Source organism: Heloderma suspectum, chromosome 6 (assembly GCF_057233095.1).
Source record: "Heloderma suspectum isolate Gila_16-S chromosome 6, 16-S_ref, whole genome shotgun sequence".
In the NCBI taxonomy this organism is placed as follows: Eukaryota; Metazoa; Chordata; class Lepidosauria; order Squamata; family Helodermatidae; genus Heloderma; species Heloderma suspectum.
The window spans coordinates 73,413,160-73,438,265 of NC_139463.1; the positions used below are offsets into that span (position 1 = coordinate 73,413,160).

General features: G+C 44.2%; 1 protein-coding gene across 4 annotated transcripts in view; it reads right to left on the reverse strand.

Annotated features, from left to right (window-relative positions):
• The window catches only part of ETV4 (ETS variant transcription factor 4), a 70,886-nt gene that overhangs the window by 6,775 nt on the left and 39,005 nt on the right, over positions 1–25,106 (reverse strand). For all 4 annotated transcript variants that reach the window (XM_084808285.1, XM_084808284.1, XM_084808283.1 and 1 more), the window contains 6 exons: positions 23,211–23,285; positions 20,998–21,248; positions 15,694–15,768; positions 13,763–13,831; positions 1,564–1,733; positions 1,101–1,202 (listed from right to left, as the gene is read on the reverse strand). In XM_084808285.1, coding sequence (XP_084664411.1) covers positions 1,101–1,202; positions 1,564–1,733; positions 13,763–13,831; positions 15,694–15,768; positions 20,998–21,248; positions 23,211–23,285 — 742 coding nt within the window. The remainder of the gene's footprint in view (positions 1–1,100; positions 1,203–1,563; positions 1,734–13,762; positions 13,832–15,693; positions 15,769–20,997; positions 21,249–23,210; positions 23,286–25,106) is intronic.

Sequence of the window (25,106 nt, forward strand, 5' to 3'; positions counted from 1 at the left end):
AACATTTAGGTAGACTAAGGCGGCGAAAATAAGGGGAACGCAAATAGTGTAGACGCTACGCTATTTGCGTTCCCCTTATTTTCGCCGCCTTAGTCTACCTAAATGTTTACGTAGACTAAGACGTGCCAAAATAAGGAACGCAAATGGCGGCGCCCATGGGCACCGCCATTTGCGTATGCGCGTTTTTTTTCTTTTCTTTTAAATCAGCCGTGATAGGCTATGTAAACATTTATGTAGCCTATCACGGCTGACTGCAGGGACGCAAACGGCGGTGGCTACAGCTGCCGCCATTTGTGTCCCTGCTAGCCAGCCGGCGGCTCCGCAGAATCCTTGCGAAGCGGAGCCGGCCAGCCAGAATTTCGGGGGGGAGGGACGGAGCGCCTCCCTCCCCGGCCAGAATTTCGGGGGGAGGGACGGAGCACCTCCCCCCCACCACGAATGTCACCCTTCGAAAAGGTAAGTGACTTTTGTACATCCCTAGAATAAAACCTTGAAAAGAATCCTTTGTCTGTGTCTGGAGTTGGCTACTGGAGTAGACTGAAAGAGGCCGGCTAGGGCCCCCTGACAGTATTTTGCTCCCAGCAAGTCATAGCCAGGGATCCTGCCTCTCTGTCTGATTTGGTCCTCATTTTCAGCATGAGTTTCCTGGACTGCAACTACGTCAATGTCGTTATCTGCTAAAATCCGTTGTAGGACTTGGCACTTAGACCTACTTATTCCTTCTATATTGATCTGGCAAATCTTGGTAACAGGACCAAGATTCTTTGTCATGGTGTCCTGAGAAGGACCGTTTATGTTCATGCCTTGAGGCATAATTTGATGCGATGTAATATAGCCAGGAGATCACTAGGATTGACTGGCTGCCGTAACTTCGAAGCTTCATTGGGTTCTAGTACTGTGAGAGAGGGAGAAAAAGGTCTCCCTGTCCACATTCTCCACACCAGGCAGTTGTCTCACTGAGCTATGGCCCTTCCCTTAGAATGGAAAGAAGTCTTGGGGAGACTGTTCCGTAATGCCTCCACCCCACACCGCCACCAAGCATAAACTGCACAAGACTAGCAGTCTAACCCTAAACCCCACTTCCGACTGGTGAAACCAACCTTTTGCATGATGCCTTTTTCATAGTAGTAACGAAGGGAGCGGCTCAGTTTGTCGTAGTTCATGGCCGGGCGGTTCTTCTGGATGCCCCAGAGTCGTGCCACCTGCGGGACCAATCCAGGGTGGGGAGAAGAGGAGGAGGAAACAAATCAGCGCCAGATTTAAAATGCAAGGCAGCCAGGTCAAGATCCTGGAACCTCAGAAAAGAACCCTCAATCATTATCGATCTTTTTCAGAGCCTACAAGTTAGGCTGGTGAGGAGACGGCCTCTAAGTATGTGCTGGTGAGGAGATAGCCTCTGAATATGTGCGGAGTGCCCTTTCCTTTTCAACAATGGCCAGTTGCAAATTTATGCAGTTCTGGAGCTGGTCCGGGAAGGGGAAGAAATGAATTTTATTTAATTCTTGCAAATCAAAATCCATGAAGGGTAGTATAAAATATTTCACTAAAAGAAGGGAAACTCACCTCCTCTGGTTCAATGAGTTTGAACTCCATCCCCCGGCCTGTCCAGGCAATAAAATGGGAATTGCTGGGGTCATCCAGCAAAGCCACCAGGAACTGCCAAAGTTGCAGGGAGCCCCGCCGTTGATAAGGGGGTCCTTCACGGAACCCACCACCTTCGTGCTTGACGTCCCCTGCCAAGTACAGCAAATACAATGAAAAAGAGAAACACCTCCACTTCTTTGTATTTTTTTTAACAATTCTTCCCAGCACTTAATTTGTGAGAAGAGATATGTTTGTCATTCAGTCACATCTGGGAATTCAAAACCTAATTTCTAGGCCTTGCTTTCCCCTTGGTAGCTGAGTGAAAGGCCCTCTGTACATGCTCAAAAGATTGCCCCTTTATTGTTGCTCCTTCTAATAGCATACTCAGGTGGTGAGTGCCAATGGCTACGAAGCCGAAAGGGGGCCATTGAGAAACAAGAGGGAGGGGTTTCGGCATGCTCTGTAACTTTGCACAAGTACAAAGAAAGCTTTTTAAAAATCCTAAGGGGACAAAAGATACCACCACCACAGGAAAAAACCCTCAGTAGCCACAGAATGTTGAGTGTCCATTAGAAAAGGAAAACATAAAACTGGTGGGGCCTGGGGGCAGATGGAGTATCCAGGAGAACAGCATCAATAGCTGGAAAGACCACTGTCTCCCATACAAGCCTGCCCAGGTTTTAAGGTCTTTGGAGGAGGCCAGTCTCTTGGTCCGACCACTGTCAGAGCCACATTTGATGAGGGTGCAAAAGACGGCCTTCTCGGTGGCTGCTCCCACACTCTAGAACTCTCCGCCAAGGGAAGCTATGTTACTCCCCTCTCTGTTGTCCTTCCACCGACAAGCAAAGACATTTTTATTTGTCTTTGGCACATGGGCTAGTCTGTTGCTGAAGCCCAGTAGGGGGTAAGTAAAAAAATCACTATTTTAAAAAATTATTTTTAATTATGTTTTTAATTGAAGAGAAAGAAGAGATCAGAAAAGAACTGCAAATTGACTTCCGGTAAGGAGCCATGTCGTTCTGGTAGTGACTTGCGGGGCTCCGCAGGCCGCTTCTTTCAAACAGCTGTGAAAAGGTTGAGAAACTCCCCCCCCCCCCCGGAAAATAAAGGGGAAGCCTGCAGTACCATCCGGATGAAATCTTAGAAGAACAGCTGCCTTTGCGGAGCATGCAAAGGGGCTCAAAACTAGGGTCAGTTGCCGGAGATAAACACCTACTGAAATGCTGTTTTGAAACTCTTAATTAATTAAGAGAATATATGGAGGGCGTGCTCCAATCTTAGATCATATTTGGAAATTTAAACTACCAGCAAGCACCACCTGCACAGCAAAAAGCGAAAGTATGGCAGTTGTATAAATCTAACCTGAATTAAAATCCAGGAGTTGCAGACTTTTACAAAGTGAATTTAGTTCAAGAGGTCTTTTCAAAAGAAGAAGAAAAAAAGAAAGAGTACTAAGACTGTTTGCATTTTTGAATAAGTATTACAATCTAATTAACTTTCTATTGCTTTAAATCATTGTTTGAAGGTTTTAACGTTTGAATTTATATGGCTGAAAGCTGTGTTTTTGCCCAGTTCCCCCTATCTTCTGCATGACCTTGAGAAAACAAAGCCAAAATAAATAAATCTTTGAAAGAAAGCCTCAAATACGCTGGAACAATAACAATAACAAAACTGAATAAAGAAGGAGTATGGCTGGAGGTGACGGGCTCGACCTTGGGGGAGCTGGGGGTGGCGACAGCCGACAGGAAGCTCTGGCGTGGGCTGGTCCGTGAGGTCACGAAGAGTCGGAAGCGACTGACCGAATAAACAACAACAACATGGCTGACACCAGTTGGATGCTAAAAGATCAGCAGCTTATGAAAAATCTTTCTTTTCATTTTTTTTTAATCTCCTTTTCTCCTTTTGATACTGAGAAAGAACTCTTTTGGCATTGGAGGATCAACAGCTTACTGGATATCCAGACAGACTAATTTATAAAGGAAATAATGAAGAAGATAATTGAATGAGTGCTATGAATTTGGATAAACCAGCAAAGGATATCAGAATAACACGTAGTAGAGCGAATACCTGGGAGATGCCTACAGAACAATCAAGTAGAAATATGAAATCCAGGAAAGGCTTTCTAAAAGAGACTCTGACAGGAGCTACAAAATTATCAGTGAAAGCAACATCTATAAGCAAGGAAGAGGTACCTGAGCAGAAGCAAGATATACAAAAGATGGCCTTGGATGAACAAACACAAAATATTATAGATAATATAAGCAAAAAGATGGAGGCTTTTGAACTACGCATAGAACAAAGGATGGGCACTTTTGAACAACCTATAGAACAAAGGATGGGCACCTTTGAACAACATACAGAAAAATGGAAGGAAAGGCAAGTATTGGAAGTAAAGGAGGAGATTAAAGACATGAAGGAAGAATTTAGACAATAATTTAGGAAACTAGATGATGCATTAAATCAAAGAACAGAAGAATTTGAAATAATGACAAACAGAGTGGAAGTACTGGAAATTATGCAGAAATTGTAACTATGGAGTGAGAACGTGAGCAGGATGCCTTAGCTTGGCTTGAGCTTAAAGACAAGGAACGCTCATTATGTTTTAGAGGGGTCATGGAAAGTTATGGCAGTGTAGAACCTGACCTCAGAACGGAATTGGTAAAGACTATAGCAGCCTTTTTGAGTAAAGAAGAGAAAACCATGGAAATGGAAATAGATCGAACTTACAGACTGAATTCGACATATGCAAAAACAAAAGGTCTACCCAGAGATATTATTGTCCATTTTGTAAAGAAAACTACAAGGGATTCAATTCTCCAGAAACACTATAAAACTAAATTGAAGAAGGTGGGCAAAGATATTATCGTCATGAAAGGAATTCCTGGAAGATTTCTGAGGAAAAGGAGAGATTATGCATTTTTAACAACAATCCTGAAACAGAAAAAGATCATGTTTAGATGGGAATTCCCAGAAAGTGTGGTCTTCTCTTACAGAGATCAGAGATTTAAGATGAACTCAGTTCAAAAAGCAAGAGAGTTCCTTCGAATTTATGGAAAAGATTGGACAGACCTACAGCCTGATGTACAAGAAGAGGACAGCACTCAGGGTGCAACAGGTTGAAATTAAGAAAGTACCTTAATCTTATATTTTCTAAAAAATGGATTATAAATTTTTAACTTGGAACATTAATGGGGCGAATGCTCCTCAAAAGAGAAAGAAAATATTTTACTGTTTACAAAAATTGAAACAAGATATAATATGCTTACAAGAAACCCATATTAAGAAAGAAGATACCAAATATTTAATTAATAAAAAACTAGGTGAAGAGTTTATAACTGCAAGCCGAAAAAAGAAAAATGGAGTAGTTTTATATTTAAGCCACATTTGGGACCGGAATTAGTATTGTCAGATGAACAAGGTTGTTTTGTGGGAGTTAAAATTACACTGAATGGTGTATCAACATTGATTTTGGCCCCCACTCTGTGGAACTCCCTCCCTAGGGAACTCCGCCGTGCCCCCTCTTTAATGAGCTTCCGTCATGCATTAAAAATGTGGTTGTTCATTTGGGGTGGGTTAGGGTATTTTAGAAAATGTTTTTATTGTAGAATTTTATTGTTTTAAACTGTTTTACTGTATGCTGTACATCGCCCAGAGTGGCTGGGTGACCAGCCAGATGGGCGATTAATAAATTTAATAATAAATAAATGAAATAAAATTTTAGGGATTTATGCACCTAAGGACCACAAAGCGGAATTTTATGAGGATCTCTTATCCAAACTCATGGATCTAACTTTTGATAATTTGTGTTTAATGGGAGATTGGAATGGGGTGATTGCACCTCAAATGGATAGAATATCAGAGAAAAAAAATAAAGCATAATCAAGGGAAATTACCTAAAAGTTTCTTTGAACTGATGGACAATTTGGCTTTAGTAGATGTATGGAGAGATAAAAATGGAAACTCAAAAGAATATACATATTTTTCAGAAAGACATAAATCTTTTTCAAGGACTGATATGATTTTGACAACTAAAGTGCTTGCTACAAAGATTGGCAAAATACAAGTTCTACCAAGATCATTTTCGGACCATAACCCTATATCTATGTCATTTGTGAAAAGAAGCACTACTTTTAGATGGAGACTGAATGAAATGATAATTCAAAATAAAAGTATTGTGGATGACACTAAAAAGAAACTGAGAGAATTTTTTGAATTGAATCTGGACAAGGGAACAAATATCTGAACAGTATGGGATGCAAGTAAGGCCTATATGAGAGGTTATTTTATACAACAAAACACACAACTGGAGAAGAGAAGAGAAGAGAAGAGAAGAGAAGAGAAGAGAAGAGACAAAATATTCTAAAACAGATAAAGGAGAAAGAAGAAAGAAGAATTCCTAAAGAAAAAAACAGGAAAGGCAAGTGTCCTACAACAGATTAAATTACTCCAACAACAATTGTCGATGTTAACAGTCCAGGATATGCAAAAAAAAGTAAACTTTGTAAAACAAAGAAATTTTGAATTTGCTAATAAACCAGGAAGATGGTTGGCCTATAAACTTAGAAAGGAAAAAGAAAACAATGGTGAAAATAAGTGAAAGCAGATTAGAATTAACCGATAATGTGGCAATTCAGAAAGCCTTTTATCAATATTATTCAAATTTGTATAAAGGACAGGATATATCCCCAGAATTAATGGATAAATATATTCATAAACAAAATTTACCAAAAATTACTAAGGACAAAAACAAATGATGAACGGCCCAGTAATAGTAAAAGAAATGGTGGAAGCAATGAAAAAAATTAAAATGGGAAAAACTCTGGGACCAGATGGAATAACAGGGTTATATTATAAGAAGCGTGAAGAAGAAATTTTACAACCATTGAAAAATATGATGAACAGTATTTTAGAAAAGGGGAAGATACTGGAAACATGGAAAACAGCATATATAATGGTTTTATGTTCTATGTATTTTAAATTGTTTTATTGTGTGCTGTTTGGTTTTAATTTTTGTGAACTGCTCAGAGAGCTTCGGCTATTGGGCGGTATAGAAATGAAATAAATAAATAAATAAATAAATAAAACATTAATACCTAAAAAAGGACAGGATTTAACCTCGACAAAAAACTACAGACCAATCTCATTATTAAACAATGACTATAAGATATTTGCAACAATTTTGGCAGACGGGCTCAAGAAAATATTGCAGGAGTTTGTATATGAGGACCAAAGTGGTTTCTTACCAAGGAGACAGATGAGAGATAATGTAAGAACGGTCCTGAATGTGGTGGAATATTTGGAAAAACACTAGGGATGTACGAAAGTCACTTACCTTTTCACAGGGGTGATTCGCGGTGGGGGGAGGCGCTTCGCTTCTCCCCCTGAAGTTCAGGCGAGGGGGGGAGGAGTCCCGCCTCGCCCGGCCGAAATTCAGGCAGGGGAGAAGCGCCCCGTCTCCCCGGCCGCGAAAGAAAAAGTAAAAAGTAAAAAAAAACAACAAAACCCCGTGATAGGCTACGTAACGATTAACATAGCCTATCACGGCTAGATTTCCAAAGTCAGCCGTGATAGGCTACGTTAATCGTCACATAGCCTATCACGGGTGACTTTGGGGGAAAAAAAAAGTGCGTACGCAAATGGCGGCGGCCCATGGGCGCCGCCATTTGCGTTCCTTATTTTGGCACGTCTAGTCTACGTAAAGATTTACGTAGACTACGGTGAAAATAACGGAACGCTATTTGCGTTGCCCTTATTTTCGCCGTAGTCTACGTAAATCTTTACGTAGACTAGACGTGCCAAAATAAGGAACGCAAATGGCGGCGCCCATGGGCCGCCGCCATTTGCGTATGCGCTTTTTTTTTTCCAAAGTCACCCGGCCGTGATAGACGACGTGACGATTTACGTAGCCTATCACGGCTGACTTTGGAAATCTAGCCGTGATAGGCTACGTAAATCGTCACGTAGCCTATCACGGGTGTGTGTGTTTGTTTGTTTTTTACTTTTTTATTTTGTAATGGTGGTGGTGGCAGCCGGTCAGGAGACCGGCCGCCGCCCCCGACGAAACGCCGCCGGGACCCGCCGCCGAGAGGGACATTCACTGAAGGTAAGTCCCATCCCGGGGGGGGCAGCGGAGAATTTCCCCAACACTTTCGGGGGGCCGAATGCCTCGGTGCTCGGCCTCCCGAAGATTCATGGAGAAATTCTCTGTCATCCCTAAAAAACACCCAGAAAAACAAGCGGCTCTGATCTTTTTAAATGCGGAGAAAGCATTTGATAATCTCAACTGGAAATTTTTAATTAAGACTTTAGAAGAACTGGAGTTTGGAGAAAACTTTATAAAATTGGTGAAATCGGTATATACCAATCAAAAGGCTCAAATAATTATAAATGGGGATCTGACTAAACCTTGTGAGATATAGAGAAGAACAAGACAAGGCTGCTCATTGTCACCGCTACTGTTTATATTGGTTCTAGAATTATTGAACAGAGACATAAGACAAGATGATCGAATTACAGGAATAAAGATTAAAAAGGAGAAATATAAGCTAAGGGCTTTTGCAGATGACTTGGTGTTTATGTTGGAAGAATCTTTAAAGGGAATTGAAATTTTAATGAAAAAATTAAAAGAATTTGGAGCAGTGGCAGGGTTCAAAGTTAATAAACAGAAAACTAAAATTTTAACAAAGAATATGAATGTTCAAGAAAAAAAAAGGTGATGGATAAGACTGTCTTCCAAACTGAAAAGAAAGTAAAAAATTTGGGAGTCCTTTTGACAAATATGAATTGTATGCTTTTTCAAAATAATTATGTTAAAGTGTGGAATGAAATTAAACAAGGCCCATTAAAATGGGGAAAATTACAACTATCACTTTTGGGAAGAATTGCAACAATGTTATTTTTGTTTCAAATGATACCCATTATTACATCAGATTTACCTTTTAAGCAGTGGCAGAGAGATATAATGAAGTTTATATGGCAAGCAAAAAAACTAAGAGTTAAAATAAAAATTTTACAAGATGCAAAGGAAAGAGGTGGCTTGGGATTACCAGATTTTAAAACCTATTTTTCTGCCTGCTGCTTGATGTGGATGAAGGAATGGGTGACGCTGAAAAATAGAAGACTTTTAGAACTAGAAGGACACGAATTGAGATACGGGTGGCATGGTTATTTGTGGTACGATAAAACAAAAATGAATGTAGATTTTAATAATCACTATTTAAGAAGGGCTGTATTAAGAATTTGGAATAAATACAAATTAAAATCCTATAAAAAAATACCACGTTGGATATCTTCACAAGAAGCAATGCATAGAAGAGAATTTGATAGCACGCATAAATGGATAAGATATAATGATTTACTGGAACGTCACAAGGGGAATATAAGTTAAAATCAAGGGAAAGCTTATTGGAAGAAGGTCATGTATGTCATTTTGGAACTTAAAGAAAGGTTTAAAATAGATGAGAAAAATGGTGGATTTGAACAAACAGAATCTGAGTTTGAAGCAGCGCTGTGTACAAATGATGAACATGTTATTGCTAAACTGTATAAATGACTGTTAAGGTATGAGACAGAGGATGAACAAGTAAAAGTTTGTATGATAAAATGGGCACAAAATGTTGGTCATAATATATCAATGGAAGAGTGGGAAAGTATGTGGGGAAAAGATTTAAAATTTACTTTATGTACAAGTCTTATAGAGAGTTTTTATAAGATGATGTGTAGATGGTATATGTCACCGTTTAAACTGTCTAAAATGTATAAAGGTGTTTCTGGAAAATATTGGAAATGTAAAGACCAAGAGGGAACGTTTTATCATTTATGGTGGACTTGTAAAAAAGCTAAAACATTTTGGAAATGAATACAGTCTTTAGCTCAAAGAATATTAAAGACTACTATAGAACTAAAGCCAGAAACTTTTTTATTGGGACTAACAGATAAACACGTAAAAGAGAAGAGGGGAACCCTCTTTCTCTACATGACAACAGCTGCAAGGTTATTGTATGCACAAAAGTGGAAGAATGAAACCATACCAACTGTGAGCGAGTGGATCATGAAAATGATGGAGCTGGCAGAGATGGCAAAACTTACTATTATAATTAAAGAAGGATCAACAACTAAATTTATGTTAGATTGGAAACCTTTTATAGAAGTTGTACAAGAAATAGAGAAAAATGATATCTATGTATGTGGATTTTGAACTTTGAGATGGTTGATTCTCTTTTTTCTGTTGTTAAAATTAGGAGAAAGGAGATAATGTCTGTGAACTCAATGTATGCTATACAACTAAGACAAGAACTAGAGAATAATAATAAGCATTTGTTGTGTAAGGGGAGCCAAAGGTAGGTATTTTACAATCTTAAGAGATATTTTAGTGTATGTGTATTGTTGTTGTGTTTCTGTTGTTGTTTTGTTTTTCTTTAAAAAAAAATAATAAAAGAAAAGAACTGCAAATTTTACACAGAGATATCAGTACTGTAACAATAAAATAAGTGATAAAACACAGCTAAAATGCACAACAAAAGGTGCAGGTAAAAGGCAATTAGTGAACAGAAATCGAACCATCTTCACAATAATATCAAAGGGTTACAAGGGCCAGATCTACACCTTGTGTCATATCATCACAATCCCATCATGGTAGCGCTATATCCCTCTTGCGCATTTATACCATGTAGGACACCCAGTGACATTTGCTGCAGTATTTTGGATAACGTGGTATAAAATACAGGAAATAATGCTACAATAGCAGTATATCAAATATGTAATGTTCCCCAGCAGTTATCAGTACCGCTATAAAGCAGTAGTGTAGAGCTAGCCAGAGACAGACAAAACATGTCACAGTCCTGTTACAAACTTTACAGCCTCAAATTACAAGGGCAATCTGTTGAATTTAATGTTGTTGTCAGATGCATTTCGACTTGATAGTCTTCTTCAGTGGCAGATTTAGGGTGCAATGCCTGTTTACATAGAAAAAAAACAAGTCCTACAACTCCCAGCATGCCCCAGCCAGCATGGCTGGCTGTGGAATGCTGGGAGTTGTAGTACTTCTTTTCTGTCTAAACATGTATAGGATTGTACCCCTGCAAAGCTTCTGATGTCTGCTTCAGCATGGATCCCCCAAAATCCAGTATCCAAAACAGAACCACTCAGGACAACTGCTTTTGGGGGGTAAAGTAACGAAATAGTATTTGTTTTACATCTTGGTCTTCCCCATTATTTGCAAAAATTATTTTAAAGTATATTTTTAATTCGTTTGCATGTATGTTACATTTTAATTAAGATTTTGTCTTAATCTGTATTTTATTGTTAGCTGCCCTCAGTGCCGCTTTTTGGCGGAAAGGTAGGATATAAATGACATAAAACAAATAGACAATGTTCAGCTGAAAGACTCCTGTTAGAAAGTGAAGACACTTTGGAACACTCTGTTACGTGCTCCACTTTTTACTTCACATATCCCAGGGCAGAATTCTAGCATTCAAAACAGATTCCCGAGTTAACGCTTACTTCAAATTAAGCCACCTGGGAGTCAGGGGTGAGAAGAATTTTACCTTCTGTAAAATAACAGCAGGGAAGAGTATCTTCACTAGAGCAGGTCCGGGCAACTTATAGCCCTCCAGCTGTGTTGGCCTACAACTCCCATCAGCCCTAACCAGCATAGCCAATGGTGAGGGATGAATCATAGAATCATAGAACAGTAGGGTTGGAAGGGGCCTACAAGGCCATAGAGTCCAACCCCCTGCTCAGTGCAGGAATCCAAGTCAGAGCATCCCTGACAGATGGCTGTCCAGCCTCGGATGCTGGAAGTTGTAGGCCAAAACACCTCAAGAGCCATAAGGTGCGCACCCCTGGCCTAAGTAACCCTATCAGTTTTGTTTCCCATTGTCTACTATTGCCATGCTGACTGGGAATTATGGGAGTTGCTGCCCACCACATCTGGAGGGCCACAATTTGCCCACCCCTGCACAAGAGCCCAAACTAGTGAAGTGATGCTGTTGAGAGACATCTCCCAGATTTGGAATTGGCAGGTGGAAGTTCTCTGGAAAGTCACATAGGTTATGGAGTCACCCACTCTGCTCCTAAGCCTTTAAAAAAATGCAGTAGTAAGGAATTACCATTTACCTGTAGTCTGCTTCCTGTTCCTGGCATGAATTGTGCATTTATGAACCTTCCACTAGGGCGCAGCAGAGGGACAGACAGGGAAGTGCCCCCCCCATCAACTCAGCTGAGAAACCAACGCCATTTGGCATCTCCATCCTCTCTGAACAGTTTCCATTCAAGCTGACCGTAATAAGAACTTTGTATAGGCTGCAGTCCTTTACATACTTACTTGGGAGTAAGCCCCATCAAACTCAATAGGGTTACATATGTGTAGACATGCACAAGATTGAGCTGTAAGAATGGGTGCCTGAGCTGGCTTGTTTTTCCTCTTCCCTCCCTATCCCGTTTTTCCTTTTGTGTCGTGACTTTTAGATTGTAAGTCTGCAGGCAATGACTGTGTCTCATTTGTTATTGATCTTATGTAAGCCGCTCTAGGAGCCTTTATGGCGGAAGAGCAGGCTTTTAAAAAATAATGTTTAAAATAAAATACAAACACATAATTAATGTAGCAAATTCACAACCACAAGGTATGGGTTTGGACACCAGATAGCATTTTAAAAAAAGGGTTAGACAAATTCATGGAAGATTGGTCTATAAGAACATAAGAAGAGCTCTGTTTGGAGGGTCTCTCTAGTCTAGCATTCTCTTTACACAGTGGCCAACCAGCTGCCCACAGGAAACGCACAAGCAGGACACGAGTGCCACAGCACCCTCCTGCCCATGTTCCCCAGCAACTGGTGTGCATATGGAAGGTAGCATATAGCCATCAGGACTAGTAGTAATTGATAGCCTTCACCTCCAGGAATGTGTTCAAGCCCATTTTCAAGCCATCCAAATTGGTGGCCATCACTACATCCTGCGGTAGCGAGTTCCATAGTTTAACTCTGCGCTGTGTGAAGAAGTCCTTCCTTTTATCTGTCCTGAATCTCCCACCAATCAGCTTCATGGGATGACCCCGGGTTCTAGTATTATGAGAGAGGGAGAAAAAGGTCTCCCTATCCACATTCTCAACACCATGCATAATTTTGTACCTCACTATGAACATCTATTTGTCACGATCACTTTATTGAAACCCAAGGGTGCCATCAGGGCAGGACTTTGGGGAAGAAGTCCAAGGCCCCACTCAGCAGAATGAACCGGAGGGCCCCCAAATGCAGCAGGGTTGGCTTTCCACATTTGTGAAGGAAGCAAAATTATACACATCACTATATAAAGGGGCTCCTCCCATAAGACCACTAAGTCCAGAGACTAAATCTCCCCAGCTGCACTACTGCTGAAATCTTCACGGTTGCAGTCGTTGGGAGATGACATGGGCTTACAGCCGGGAGAACGAGGCTGTTGTTACCTTGATGTCCTACTTGTGGGCTTATTGAAAGCATCTGCCTGGCCACCGTGGGAAACAGGGTGCTGAATTAGAGCAGAGGTGGGGAGTATGTGGCCATCCAGGAGCTGCTGGACTACAACTCCCATCATCCCTGACAATTGGCCGTGCTGGCTGGCACTAATGGGAGTCAAATATCATATAGACGGCCCCAGGTTTTTCATGCCTAGACTAGATGGGCCCTTGATGGCTGGGGATTTTGGGAGCTGTAGTCCAACACATCTAGAGGGAACCAGCTTGGGAAAGGCTGTTCTATGCTTTTTAATAAACACACACACACTCATCACAATCTGGATTTCAGATGTAGCATTTGAATTTCTGATTCCATGTGAATTTTGAGATGCTGGGGAGAGACGGATTTCAGCTTTGGGCGAGATGGAGCCCCCAGGTTCTGATGAGAAGACTTGATTTCCTTCCTAATGCCATAAGATCCCTACTCTTAAATACCATGTATTTCCTGGGCATAAGATTGGGAAATATGGTGGGCTCTTCTTCATATGGCGGGAAGGTATTATGAACTGTGTCTGATATCTAGACATTCTGGCTCAAATTCAGAATTTGTTTTTCTGTTGTAGTTTTTTTTTAAAAAAACAGAATACGGCATCTATGCAAAATGTGTTCTTAGCTCAAACATCCCAGCCCGTGGACAGGACAGGATGGCCACTGAGGCAACTTAAAACCTAGTGCAATTTTGTCTCTGACCTTCAAACTTCTCAGGGACAACGCAAACGTCGTCGGTGAACGGCCGCACCTGTTTCTCATAACTGTACCCTGCAAAAAGGAGAAACAGTCAGAGATTGGACCTGCAGCAGGAATCCATCATTATCTCTTCATCATCACCATCATCATCCAGGATTAGTGGTCAGAACGCCCTCCCAATGGCCTGGATTGGTCAGGACTGGCCACGTGACAACCACGCCTCCCAATGCTCCAGATTGGCTAGGACTGGTCACGTGACAACTTCTCTTCCCTACAAAAGCTTCTGTTGTTAGATACATTCCACTGGGGCAAGCAAGTGGGGTGGCTGTGCTTCCTCATGACCGCCTTACACTGGGTCTGAGGATGGGCCATAATGACACCAGGAGGGAATCATTTTTATTACTACTTCTTGTGTGCTGTGGCTGAACCCTGGACATGAAAACAAGTGCGGGGGCAGAGTGTTCTACCCTAAACATATCAGCCTGCCTTTTATTAGTCTGAGCATAGGTCTATCTCAGCCAGCGTTGTCTACTTTGAGTAGCAGCAGGATTCAGATCTGCACCAAGCACTTTTAACTAGTGAAACCAGGGATTGAACCAGGGATCTTCAACATAAAAAGCAGGCGCTGTACCACTGAACTATGCTCCCCTTTCCCTAGAATCCCATCTTCTGGGCAAGCGGAATCCAGCCACGCCCCTCCCAGTAGTCCCATATTCAGGACCAACTAAGAGTTCAAGCCTGACACCTGCAGCCACCAAAACATACAAAGCCCTAAATAACTTAGGACCAGGATACTTCGCTGACTGCCTTCCCCTATGTAAGTCAACCCCTAACATCTTCAGAGGAGGCCTTACAGGTCACTTTGCAACCACCAGAATGTCACCAGGTGACAGGACCTAAGCGGGCCTTCTCAGTAGTGGCACCCACCCCCTGGAACACACTCCCACGTGTTGTTTGAGAGGCAGAAACCGTGGCAAGTTTAAAATGCCTCTTGAAAACGTATTTGTTTACACAAGCTTTCACTGACTTCTAAGAGACTATGATACTGCCCTCTTTTATTGCTGTCTTTGCAGTAATTCTTTATTATTATGTATTGTTTTTATATGGTATTATATATGCATTGTAGCATGAACCACTTAGAGATTTCATTAAATTAAGTGGTACAGAAGTATGATAAACAAACAAACCCAAACTGGTTTTTCTGGGTTGGATCCAGATTTAGGCACATAGGACTGGGCTGGTGAGAGTGGACTTCCTTGCCCTCTCCTCCCCACGGCAGCCCCTCCAGACCCCTGAAAATGCTACACAGAGAGTTGGAGGGGGGCATATTGAATGGGGTAGGCTGCGTTGCAGGGGCTGAATGGGAAATCCCTGAAAACTGGGTGGAGTCCACTTCTGTGAGTGGAGCGCCACTCACAGAAGGCACCTCTGCCTGATTTTTGGGAGATCCCTTTTCCTCCAATCAAAGCCCATTCAGCACGTTCCCCTTCCCCTCTATGTAACATTTTCAGGGGGCTGGAGGGGATGTCGGGGGGAGGAGGGGAAGTTCGCTTTGGCCAGCCCAGTTGCACATGCCTAAGAACCTTTCGACATGAGGCATGCATTGTGCACTCATGATTCCTCACTCACGGAAGTTTGTGAGTGCTTTACACAACATGGTCATCCTCCAGGGCCTCTCCCATGCTTTGCAACCATTTTCATGGTTTTTTTTTCCCCTAACAAAGAAAGTCTGGTACTTTTGTGAATGGTGGCATGAAACCCTGTATATTTGCTCAATTCTACTATGCTACATCGCCACCTAGTGGAACATATAGAAAGGCATAGAAAGAAAACCCCCACATACGCGTCACCCTGGATATACGATGTATATCGGCCCAGTGCATAGGAGACATGAGCTGTCGGACAAAGAAACCGCCCCCCAAGGGGGTTCTTACCTAATGAGCCATCCGGGTTGGAATGACCTGGGAATCCCTCCAAGTTCACATACACTGAATGGCAGCTCGGGATATCTACAAGACAGACACAAACAGAAAAACTGAGTAGGCAGGATTTTGCATCCTCTCTCCAGAGGCATCAGTGCTAAAGCTGTTCTGACCTTTTATATTGAAGTCCTTCGATTTTATGCCAAAGCATTTAATTTGACCTCTGCTTGGGTCTTAAATCTCTTAATTGATAATTGTTGTCAATGCTGCGTTTGGAAGCCACCTTGGGGGAGGGGAGATTTTTATTTTTTAAAGATGGGATTGAAAAAAAAATGATTAAAACATCAGGAAGAAGTGGGCTCTCCCTCCTTCCTACTAGGACCCCCCCCACACACACACACACACTTGGATCCTGAAGTGCGTGCCCCACTGAGCAAAAGTTCTATTCACCACACAAGCCTCCCTTACTCCCATACTCTCTCATTAGCACTCAACACTGAAACATAGAAACAAGCAGATATTTATTTCATATTCATCGGTTAAATAAGAACATCAGAAGAGCCCTGCTGGAACAGCATTCCGTTCACACAGTGGCCAACCAGCTGCCCACCAGAAATCCACAAGCAGGACATGAGTGCAACAGCACCCTCTCGCCCATGTTCCCCAGCAACTGGTGTACATGGGCACACTGCCTCTGGTACTGGAGGTAGCACATAGTCATCAGGACTAGTAGCCAGTGATAGCCTTCTCCTCCAGGAATTTGTCTCACCCCCTTTTAAAGCCATCCAAATGGGTGGCCATCACTACATCCTGCGGTAGCGAGTTCCATAGTTTAACTCTGCGCTGTGTGAAGAAGGACTTCCTTTTATCTGTCCTGAATCTCCCACCAGTCAGCTTCATGGGGTGACCCCGGGCTCTAGTATTGTGAGAGAGGGAGAAAAAGGTCTCCCTATCCACATTCTCCACACTATGGATAATGTTGTACACCTCTGTCATGTCCCCCCCCCCCCGCCCTTTTGCTCACAGGGGAGTTGCTCCAGGCTGTTGAACATTTTATGTTTATAAAGTCAGTGGAGCCATCACAGATAGCCCAACACACATTTTCCAAGCAGTTTACAGATTATGGGGTTTACTGAACAGGAGGGGGCAGGACTGGAAAGGCCTTTGCCTCTGGGGAAAATTATGGGATGGAGGACGGGGGCTGGTTTTCTGCTTGGGCATCCCAGTTTCAACACGGATTTTGATTTCCTTCCTTCCTTCCCTCCCTCCCGAAGCTCAGGAGTTGTCACTTCTTCCACATGCCCTGACTTTCTCTGGGCGGTGAGCCAAGGCGGTGAGCACAATGGCTCATGTTACCAGCCTGCCTGCTGATCTCAGCTGTCCCATAAGGAGAGCATGAGCAGTGGTAATATGATGCCTGGTTCCTGAGCCTCCATTTTGTGAATGAAATTCCTTTCTATTCCATTCAGAAACAAGCGGGCATGGTGCCAAAACAGAAGGGAGGGCAGAGGTTCAAGGTTAGCCTGTGCCAAGGCAGGCTCCGGGGAACAGAGCAGCGCTCCGCTCCGCTCCGCTCGCTCGCTCTGCTAGCCTCTGAAGGTCACCAAATGGGCACAAATTCCCCCCTTTCTCCCCATAGCAGTAGCCCTGAATCCAACTGGGGGTTGAGGGGCAGAAAAGGGAAGGCGCAACTTGAGCAGGGAGTGGATTGGAAGGAAACGGAAAAATCCACACATCCAAGAAAAAGTCTCTAACAAGCTGCAGGAGTGTTAAATTCCTCACACACGCACACCCTTTCCTGGTAAGCCACATAGAAAAGTCTGAACAAATGTTGGTTGGCTGTTGCTGGGACTCGGGATGAACGGACTGTGTAAAATCCTCTCCGTCTGTGTTTCACAGATTGTCCGGCGCCGTTCATTCTATCATCCGCCCACAGACGGATGCGAATATTTTTTTCCGTCATGTGGAAAAATACGGAAATAATTACATAAATATTTCCGTAAGCATTTACATAATTTACCCCAGTACGTAACATTTAGTGTATTGTCTCCCACTGCATTCAACGTTTCCTCAGCAGAAACTTATGGATTTTTCTATGGATTTATATGCATAAATTTCGGGAAAGTAAAAAACAAAAAGTCCAAGGACAAGTAAAAAACAAAAAGTCCACGCGGCCTGAGGGGGTCGCTCCGTAGTTGATTCCGCAGGTTGGATTCTTAGAAATCCGAGCTCATTTTAATCCATCTCAAATTTCTCCAGCATCCCTAGCTGGGACTCCTGGACAGTTGAATGGCTACACAAAATACGACAGCACAACTCTATTCGAGCCCCATGCGAGCACTGTCTCTGCTGGTCATGGGGGTTAGCAGGGGTTAGAGGCTAAATATTGTAGAACTGGATGAGAGGAGAATTCCCCCTGGAGGGTAGGTGGAGGTCTTTTTTTCCTTAGTATCTTTTTACTCAGGGCAGGGAGGGAAAGAGGTTTGCGGCAGGGTACCACAGACTTCATCTGGGCCCCCACAAATGCCTGGAGCTGGCCTTGAATAAGATCCGAGGGAACTTGCAATATTTCAGATGAGCTACTGCTCCATAGAGAGATGTGGAAAAGTAGGGCAGGCTGACCTAAAAAACACACGTAGCCCTTTGATCACATCTCCCAGACACACTAACTTGCAAACTATGGAGCTGAGCACAGAATCCTTCCCCATTTTGGATGTCTCCAAGCTGAGAAATGGAGCAAGTGGAGAAGGAAGGTTGCCTCTCAAACCAAAATTAAATAAGTGACCCCTTTTTTTCCTCTTAAACACTATTAGACATTGTATAGACCTCTTGTTTATCTGTTTACTTTTGTTTGTTTACAAAATGCTTTCTGAATTGCATTTTGCCCTCAAAAGGGCCCCAAAGGCGACTTTCAGTTTAAGAGTTTAATCTTTTGCCATTGTTGTCCCAAAGGAGAAATATATAGAGGGGATTAGAACACTGACTTTGGGGAAATAACTGAGGTTGCGTTGGAAGTCCACAAGTGTCCGCAATTCACAGAACCAATTGTGCTGGATGAAGTAGTCTGTGAACCCCCAAATCTTGCATATTCCTACACCATCCCAACTTGGGCCAGTAAAAAGCTGCTGCTTTAAAATTAAAAACAAACGTACTGTGCATTTTCTAACACGAGATTACAAAATAACGGTTTATTTTGGCTTGACTGAGTACACGCGCACACACAGCATTTAAAGTTGCTAAGAGTTTGACCGGCACTGTTTCTGGCTCACGCTCGAGGCATATATGTTAAGAATAACATCTGGTGGTAACATTTCTAAAATGGGAGGGACAAGGATTAAATCCCATTACAAGTGATGCCTATCCGTAGGTAAACATTAAACCCACTTAACTATCGTAGCCTCTCTCCTCCAACTCCCACCCCACCCCTTCCAAAATGCTAGCTAAGAATTCTCTAAGAAAATCCATTTCCTGTCCATCTCCGTAATGCCGTAGGCATTTTAGTTCCAGCCACTGCCTTATTTCCTTTCAATCAGTGGTGTAGTGGCAAATTTTGGAGTGCAGGTGCTCATCGTGACAGTCCTCATAGCCATGCCCCAAAGAGAGTCCAGTCACTGAAGCAACGACGCTGATGTACAACAACTAGGGTTCTTTAGCTTGAAGAAAAGGCAAGTGAGGAGAGACATAATAGAGGTGTATAAAATTATGCATGGTGTGGAGAAAGTGGATAGGGAGGCATTTTTCTCCCTCTCTCACAATCCTAGAACCTGGGGTCAATCCATAAAGATGATTGGTGGGAGATTCAGGACAGAAAAAAAAGGAAGGACTTCTTCACACAGTGCATAGTTAAACTATGGAACTCACTACGGCAGGATGTAGTGATGGTCACCAATTTGGATGGCTTTAAAAGAGGGGGGGACAAATTCCTGGAGGAGAAGGCTATCAATGGCTACTAGTCTTCATGGCTATGTGCTACCTCCAGTACCAGAGGCAGTGAGCTTATGGACACCAGTTGCTGGGGAACATGGGCTGGAGGGTGCTGTTGCACTCACATCCTACTTGTGGGTTTCCCATGGGCAGCTGGTTGGCCACCGTGTGAAGAGAATGCTGGACTAGAGGGACCCTTGGTCTGATCCAGCAGGGCTCCTCTTATGTTCTTATCCATATCAACAAACCCAGCAGTTGTCATCTCCACCAGGAGCCAGTCTTTTGTAAAGCTCATGGGTCTTATGAATTGCCTATCCAAGACCAAGACACTGAAAAATATTTTGCATTACAACAGGGAACAATATATTGTTGCAGGGAAAATCCATCCCTACTCAGCTACTGTGAGGATTGCAGCTAAGCTCAGAAGGAACAGGGAAGTCGATGGGGTGGGGGTGGCAGATGTGATCAGCACCCCTGCTAATAAAAAAGTGCGGTGCTGCGTCCCTGTGAGCCCTGGATCCACTACGCCACTGCTTATGGTGTGCATTTGGAAAGGCTGCCATGTCTGACTACACAGACTCGCCCTCATCAGAATGAGAGGGGATGGGAAATCCTAGCCAAGATTGTGTTGAGTGGCAGTCACCAAGCCCAGCAGCAGAAATTAGCATGGCGATGGGAAAGGAAAACTCCCAGTGAGTTAAGCTGGAAGAACACTCAATGTATTAGAGTTGCCAACTACTTTCTTTTTAAACAACTTCTGCATCTCAGGCTGTGTGCCCTTGAGCATGTGCAGAGGGTTTTTTTTTTCCAAACTCGTTAACCTGAGGACAGAGGGCTTCTGAGAATGTTCAAAGGGAGAGGGAGAGAGAGTCAGATTACGGTGCGTGTCATGTCAGGTCTTTCTAGGGTTGTAAGCCTGTAGGCAGGGACTCCCGTTTTCCTGATTGCATGTAAGCTGCTTGGGGGGGGGGGCCTTTGGGGCTGAGGAGTGGGCGGGGGGGATACTTCAAATAATAAATAAATCTATCTTCTGCCCAGACACCAGAGGACACTTTGCCCAAAGCACCCTCAAACCTTGAGCTGGCCGTGCACATGCCACAGTCAAGAGGACAAGGGCTGGTCCATCTCATCACATACATACAGAGATGCACCCAGTGGAGGCTGGTGGCTCCAATGTCGGAGGGGCTACGAATCCACTCTGGGTTTTAGTCAGAACCAGTCAGCACTCCAAGGAGCTCAAGCCAATCCCCCAAATGGATGCAGCACCTTGGATAGCTCCTTTGGAGTGCTGACTGGTTCTGACTGAAACCAAGAGCGGATTGGCTGCCCCACCGACATTGGAGCCACCAGCCTCCACTGCACCCCCAAAGCCGACTCTCTCTCCTGCCCGACCTGTGTCAAAGGCGTAGTCCATCTGCTCTTGCTTGATCACCACTCCTGCCGTGTACCGGGAGCTGCCAGGGGCCCCGAGCGCGTTTGCCTGCTCGTACATGGGGTCGTGGAATTCCTGCTTGAAGCCTTGCGCTGGGTACCGCAGGCATGGGGCAGAGAGGGGGCGCTGATACACAGGCGAGGCATCGGATCCCAGGGGTTGAGAGGCAGAGAAGGACTGGCTCAGTTCAGCATGCGGCTGGTACAAGGAGCTAGAAGGAGTACAGAAAGACAGCAAGGTTGCAGGGGAGCTGAACACTGAAGAACTGTCCAGCAGCCTGGCTATCCCGCATCCCTGGGGTGGGGTTGCAGCCAGCACCCTCTGTTTCCAAGTAGGTTCCTGGGCTGGTGAAGGACAGGACCCCGGAGTGCCAGGTAAATTCAGCGGAGTTGATGGACAGCTGGATTGGGACCACATCTGGGCCAGATGGGCCTCCAGGACTGAGGTTCTGCCCGTCCCCTGCCCCCTGCTCCAGTTACATTCTAATATTAAACACATTTTAGGAGGTATCCATGTTGCAGTGTCTGGTGGCACCTCAAAGACAAGCAAATTTATCATGGCATAAGCCAAGCTGGCGCCACCCAGATGTGTTGCACTACAACTCCCATCATCCTCAGCCAGCAATGGCCATGCTAGGAGTTAGGGTGCTGTAGTCCAACGCATCTGGCAAAGGATGACTTTTTTTCTTTAAAGGAAAGGGTCAAAAGGGTCCATCATAAAAAAGGAGAGAAGATTTCCCCACCCCAGTGCCTCACCCCACCAAGACAAAACTAACGCTCAGGGCCGTTCCAAGAGGCAATTCAATCCTGCTGCTAGAGCAACGGTGCGGAACGGCGGCCCTCCGGATATTGGGCAGCATCCGACTGTGTCGTGCCGTTAGCGCAAAGGGAGTTGCGCCAGCACAAACTAGGCTCTGAGCTATGCGCAAGAGGAGAATCCAACCAAAGTTACCTTTGGCAAGCGCAGCTGCGCAAGCAGTTATGCATTACGCATGTGCATAACTTTTCCGCAACACATTCTGCGACTGCTTGTGCAATTGCTTTCACGGCCCACTGCACAAGCGTCCTGGGCAACTGTTTGCGCAACTGAAAGATTCGGCGGAGCTCCGCCAGTACGATTTGAATTTGCAGAACGACACCACTGGATACGGCCCCTTGTTGGATCTGACTCCCATCAGCCATAGCCTCTGTAGCCAATGGGGAGGAATGACGGGAAATGCAGTCCAACAATATCTGGAGGGGCAGACGTTGCCAAGCCCTGTGCGAGGGATACTGAACAGGACTTATTCTGGAGCTGGTTACAGCAACTGCACCACACTTGGGGTACCTTCTTCCCCAGAGGGTCACCAGAGTCCTAGCCTGAGCACACGTCAGAAGCGGCATTCAAGCCTTTTACGTTCAGCAGCTGGAGGTCATGCCTGTGGTGTAGTGGCAAATTCTGAAGTACAGGCATTGTCACAGGCAGTCCCCATAGCCACACGCATGAGGAGGGTCCAAAAATTCAATCCCCTGTGTTGATCCATATCGACAAACCAGTTCTAGCAGTTTTCATCTCCACCAGGATCAGGGCTTTTGTAAAGCGATTGGGTCTCGTCTAGATGGCCCATCCGGCCACGGCAGGGCAGCATACTTTGCATTACAACAGGGAACAATATATTGTTGTTGGGAAAATCCATTTCCCCCCAGCCACTGTGAGGATCACAGCAAAGCTCAGAGGGAACAGGGAAGTCTGAGGCAGAGGAGGCAAATGACGTCAGCATCACTGCTAATAAAAAAGCACCAGCGTTGCATCCCTGTGCACCCTGGCTCCACTTCACCCCAGCTTGAGGAGCAGTTTCTTGGGGGAGGCGGCACAATCTTCCTATGTTAAATCATTGCCTCGTAACCTGCTCCGAGCCTTCAGGATAGGGTGGGATACATTTCAAAATTATTATTATTTTTTAAATTAATTTTTAATTGTAAATTTTAACAAAACAAAACCATGAAAGAAAACAAAGGGGGGGAAGTATCAATATGATTGAATGTGTCCATTTCAATGAATACAGCTTTCTAGAATATAAAATAAATTATACATACACTTCAACAGAGTCAGACCAAATATCCATACATGCATCCATTTGTGAGTGGTGCCTATATACATTTCAAAATCATGCTTACGCACTGCAATGGCTCACCTGTGTTCCATCAGGTATGCCCGGCCGGGTGGAGCCTGGGGTGGGCCGTGAGGGCTCACGAAGTTGGAATCTTGCCTAGAAAAATGTGCAAGCATCAAATGTAGCAGGATGTACAGTTCTCTTGCTCTCACAGTATCCTATGCTTAACCCAGCATAATAACCCTGATGCACAATAACAGTTGGATTCTGAACTGGTTATGTGTTATAATTCATATACAATAGCAGAGTCATTCTCTGGGTGTGGATCCTTCGATAGCCAGAACAGCACCATCCATGCCCAAGACAGAAGAATCACCAGGCTTGGGAGAACCGCAGGGTTTGCAGAAGTACAACCCCCGCCCCCCCGGCTCAATGAGGGCTGAGCATGCTCAGTGGGCACAGAATCAGACCAAGGCAGGAATGGAACGGAGCATCTTTGGAAAGGGCTGGCACCCTGAGCAGGGTAACTCCACACTGCAATTTTTTATAGTAGGTCCCACTTATTATGATTTATTATAGAGGGCCATCAACAGACCTAGTGCTTTGTAGAGTTTCATAAGGAATACAGATGGGTCCCTGCCCCAGGGAACTTACACTCCAAATTCTAATAAGTGGGTGGAAACAAGAGGGAAATGAGTACAAAGGAGGAAGAAAAGGGTAACAAGGGGTGACAGCGAGAATATGGAATTGCACATATGTACAGCGCCATCCTATACACACAAGTCCCGCTGAGTTCAGTGGGACTTACTCCCTGGTAAGAATGTATAGGACTGTATCCTTAGTCTTCGTTCCTATTTGTGGCAAGGGACTAAGAGCCAACAGAGGCATAAAAAGGGGAGATTGGAATAGGTTTTGTGGTTGTTTTACACACCCCAAAGCATCCACCAGAGGCTCAGATTTTTATTAGAGCAGCAACACTGGGGGAAGATGTGTTTAACGGTTCTCTCTCTCTCTCACTCACTAACTCATTCACTCACACACACACACGTTTCCTGATCTAAATCCTCCTATTAACAACCCTCTACAGTGGGGAAAAAAATACAGGTGGGGAAGAGGCTAATAGCAGCTTTGGGAGGGATTTAAATCGAGGAAATGTTGCAGTTTTTTTAAAACACCTCTTCTGCCACTGCCACTGGGGACCCCACTCCCCACCCCCACCCCATTGTGTGTTGTTTGGCCTTAAGGGTTAAGCTTTCACGTGAAAGAAGGATTTTAAGGAGTCATTCCTTCAGATGCTGGAGCTAGTTTGGCCTTAAGGGTTAAGCTTTCACGTGAAAGAAGGATTTTAAGGAGTCATTCCTTCAGATGCTGGAGCTAGCCCTGAACACAGCACTTCCTTTTCTCTCTCTTTTTTGCCACCTCCTTTTCTCTCTGCTATCCCCTCTTCTCATTCTCTCTCTCCCCGCCCCTTTCTCTCTCTCTTTTCACCATCTGCATTCTCCCCCGGCTTGCCACCTTCACGAAATTAGGCCAAAGGCTGCCGGCTGACCACCCCTGTTCTAAAGCGAGTGCTAAGCAAAAGACTCAGCAAGGGAAAATAGGTGGGTGCTTAAAAGAGCAGGAGACCCCGAAGGGGGAGCGTTAGAGCGGCAAAACTGAAGAAGGCGGCAGCAGGTTGGGGTATATTGGGGAAGTGGCAGAAAGAGTGTGGGGGGAGGCGAAGGTGCCACAGGGAGCTTTGAAGGCAAACATGGGGAATGGGTAAGAAGCCAGAATGGGGTAGTGAGGCCTCGCACGTTCCAACCCATGGGAGAGATGAAGGATTTGGGAAGCAGAAGTCTGGATATAACACTGGGGCCAGAAAAAAGAAGGCTGCGAACAGTCAAGATGAAAGAGAGTTTTAGCTGAGTGGACGGACAGGAAGGGCCAGATTTTTGCAATGTTGTACAGGGAGCAGCAACACAGATTGTCCCAGGT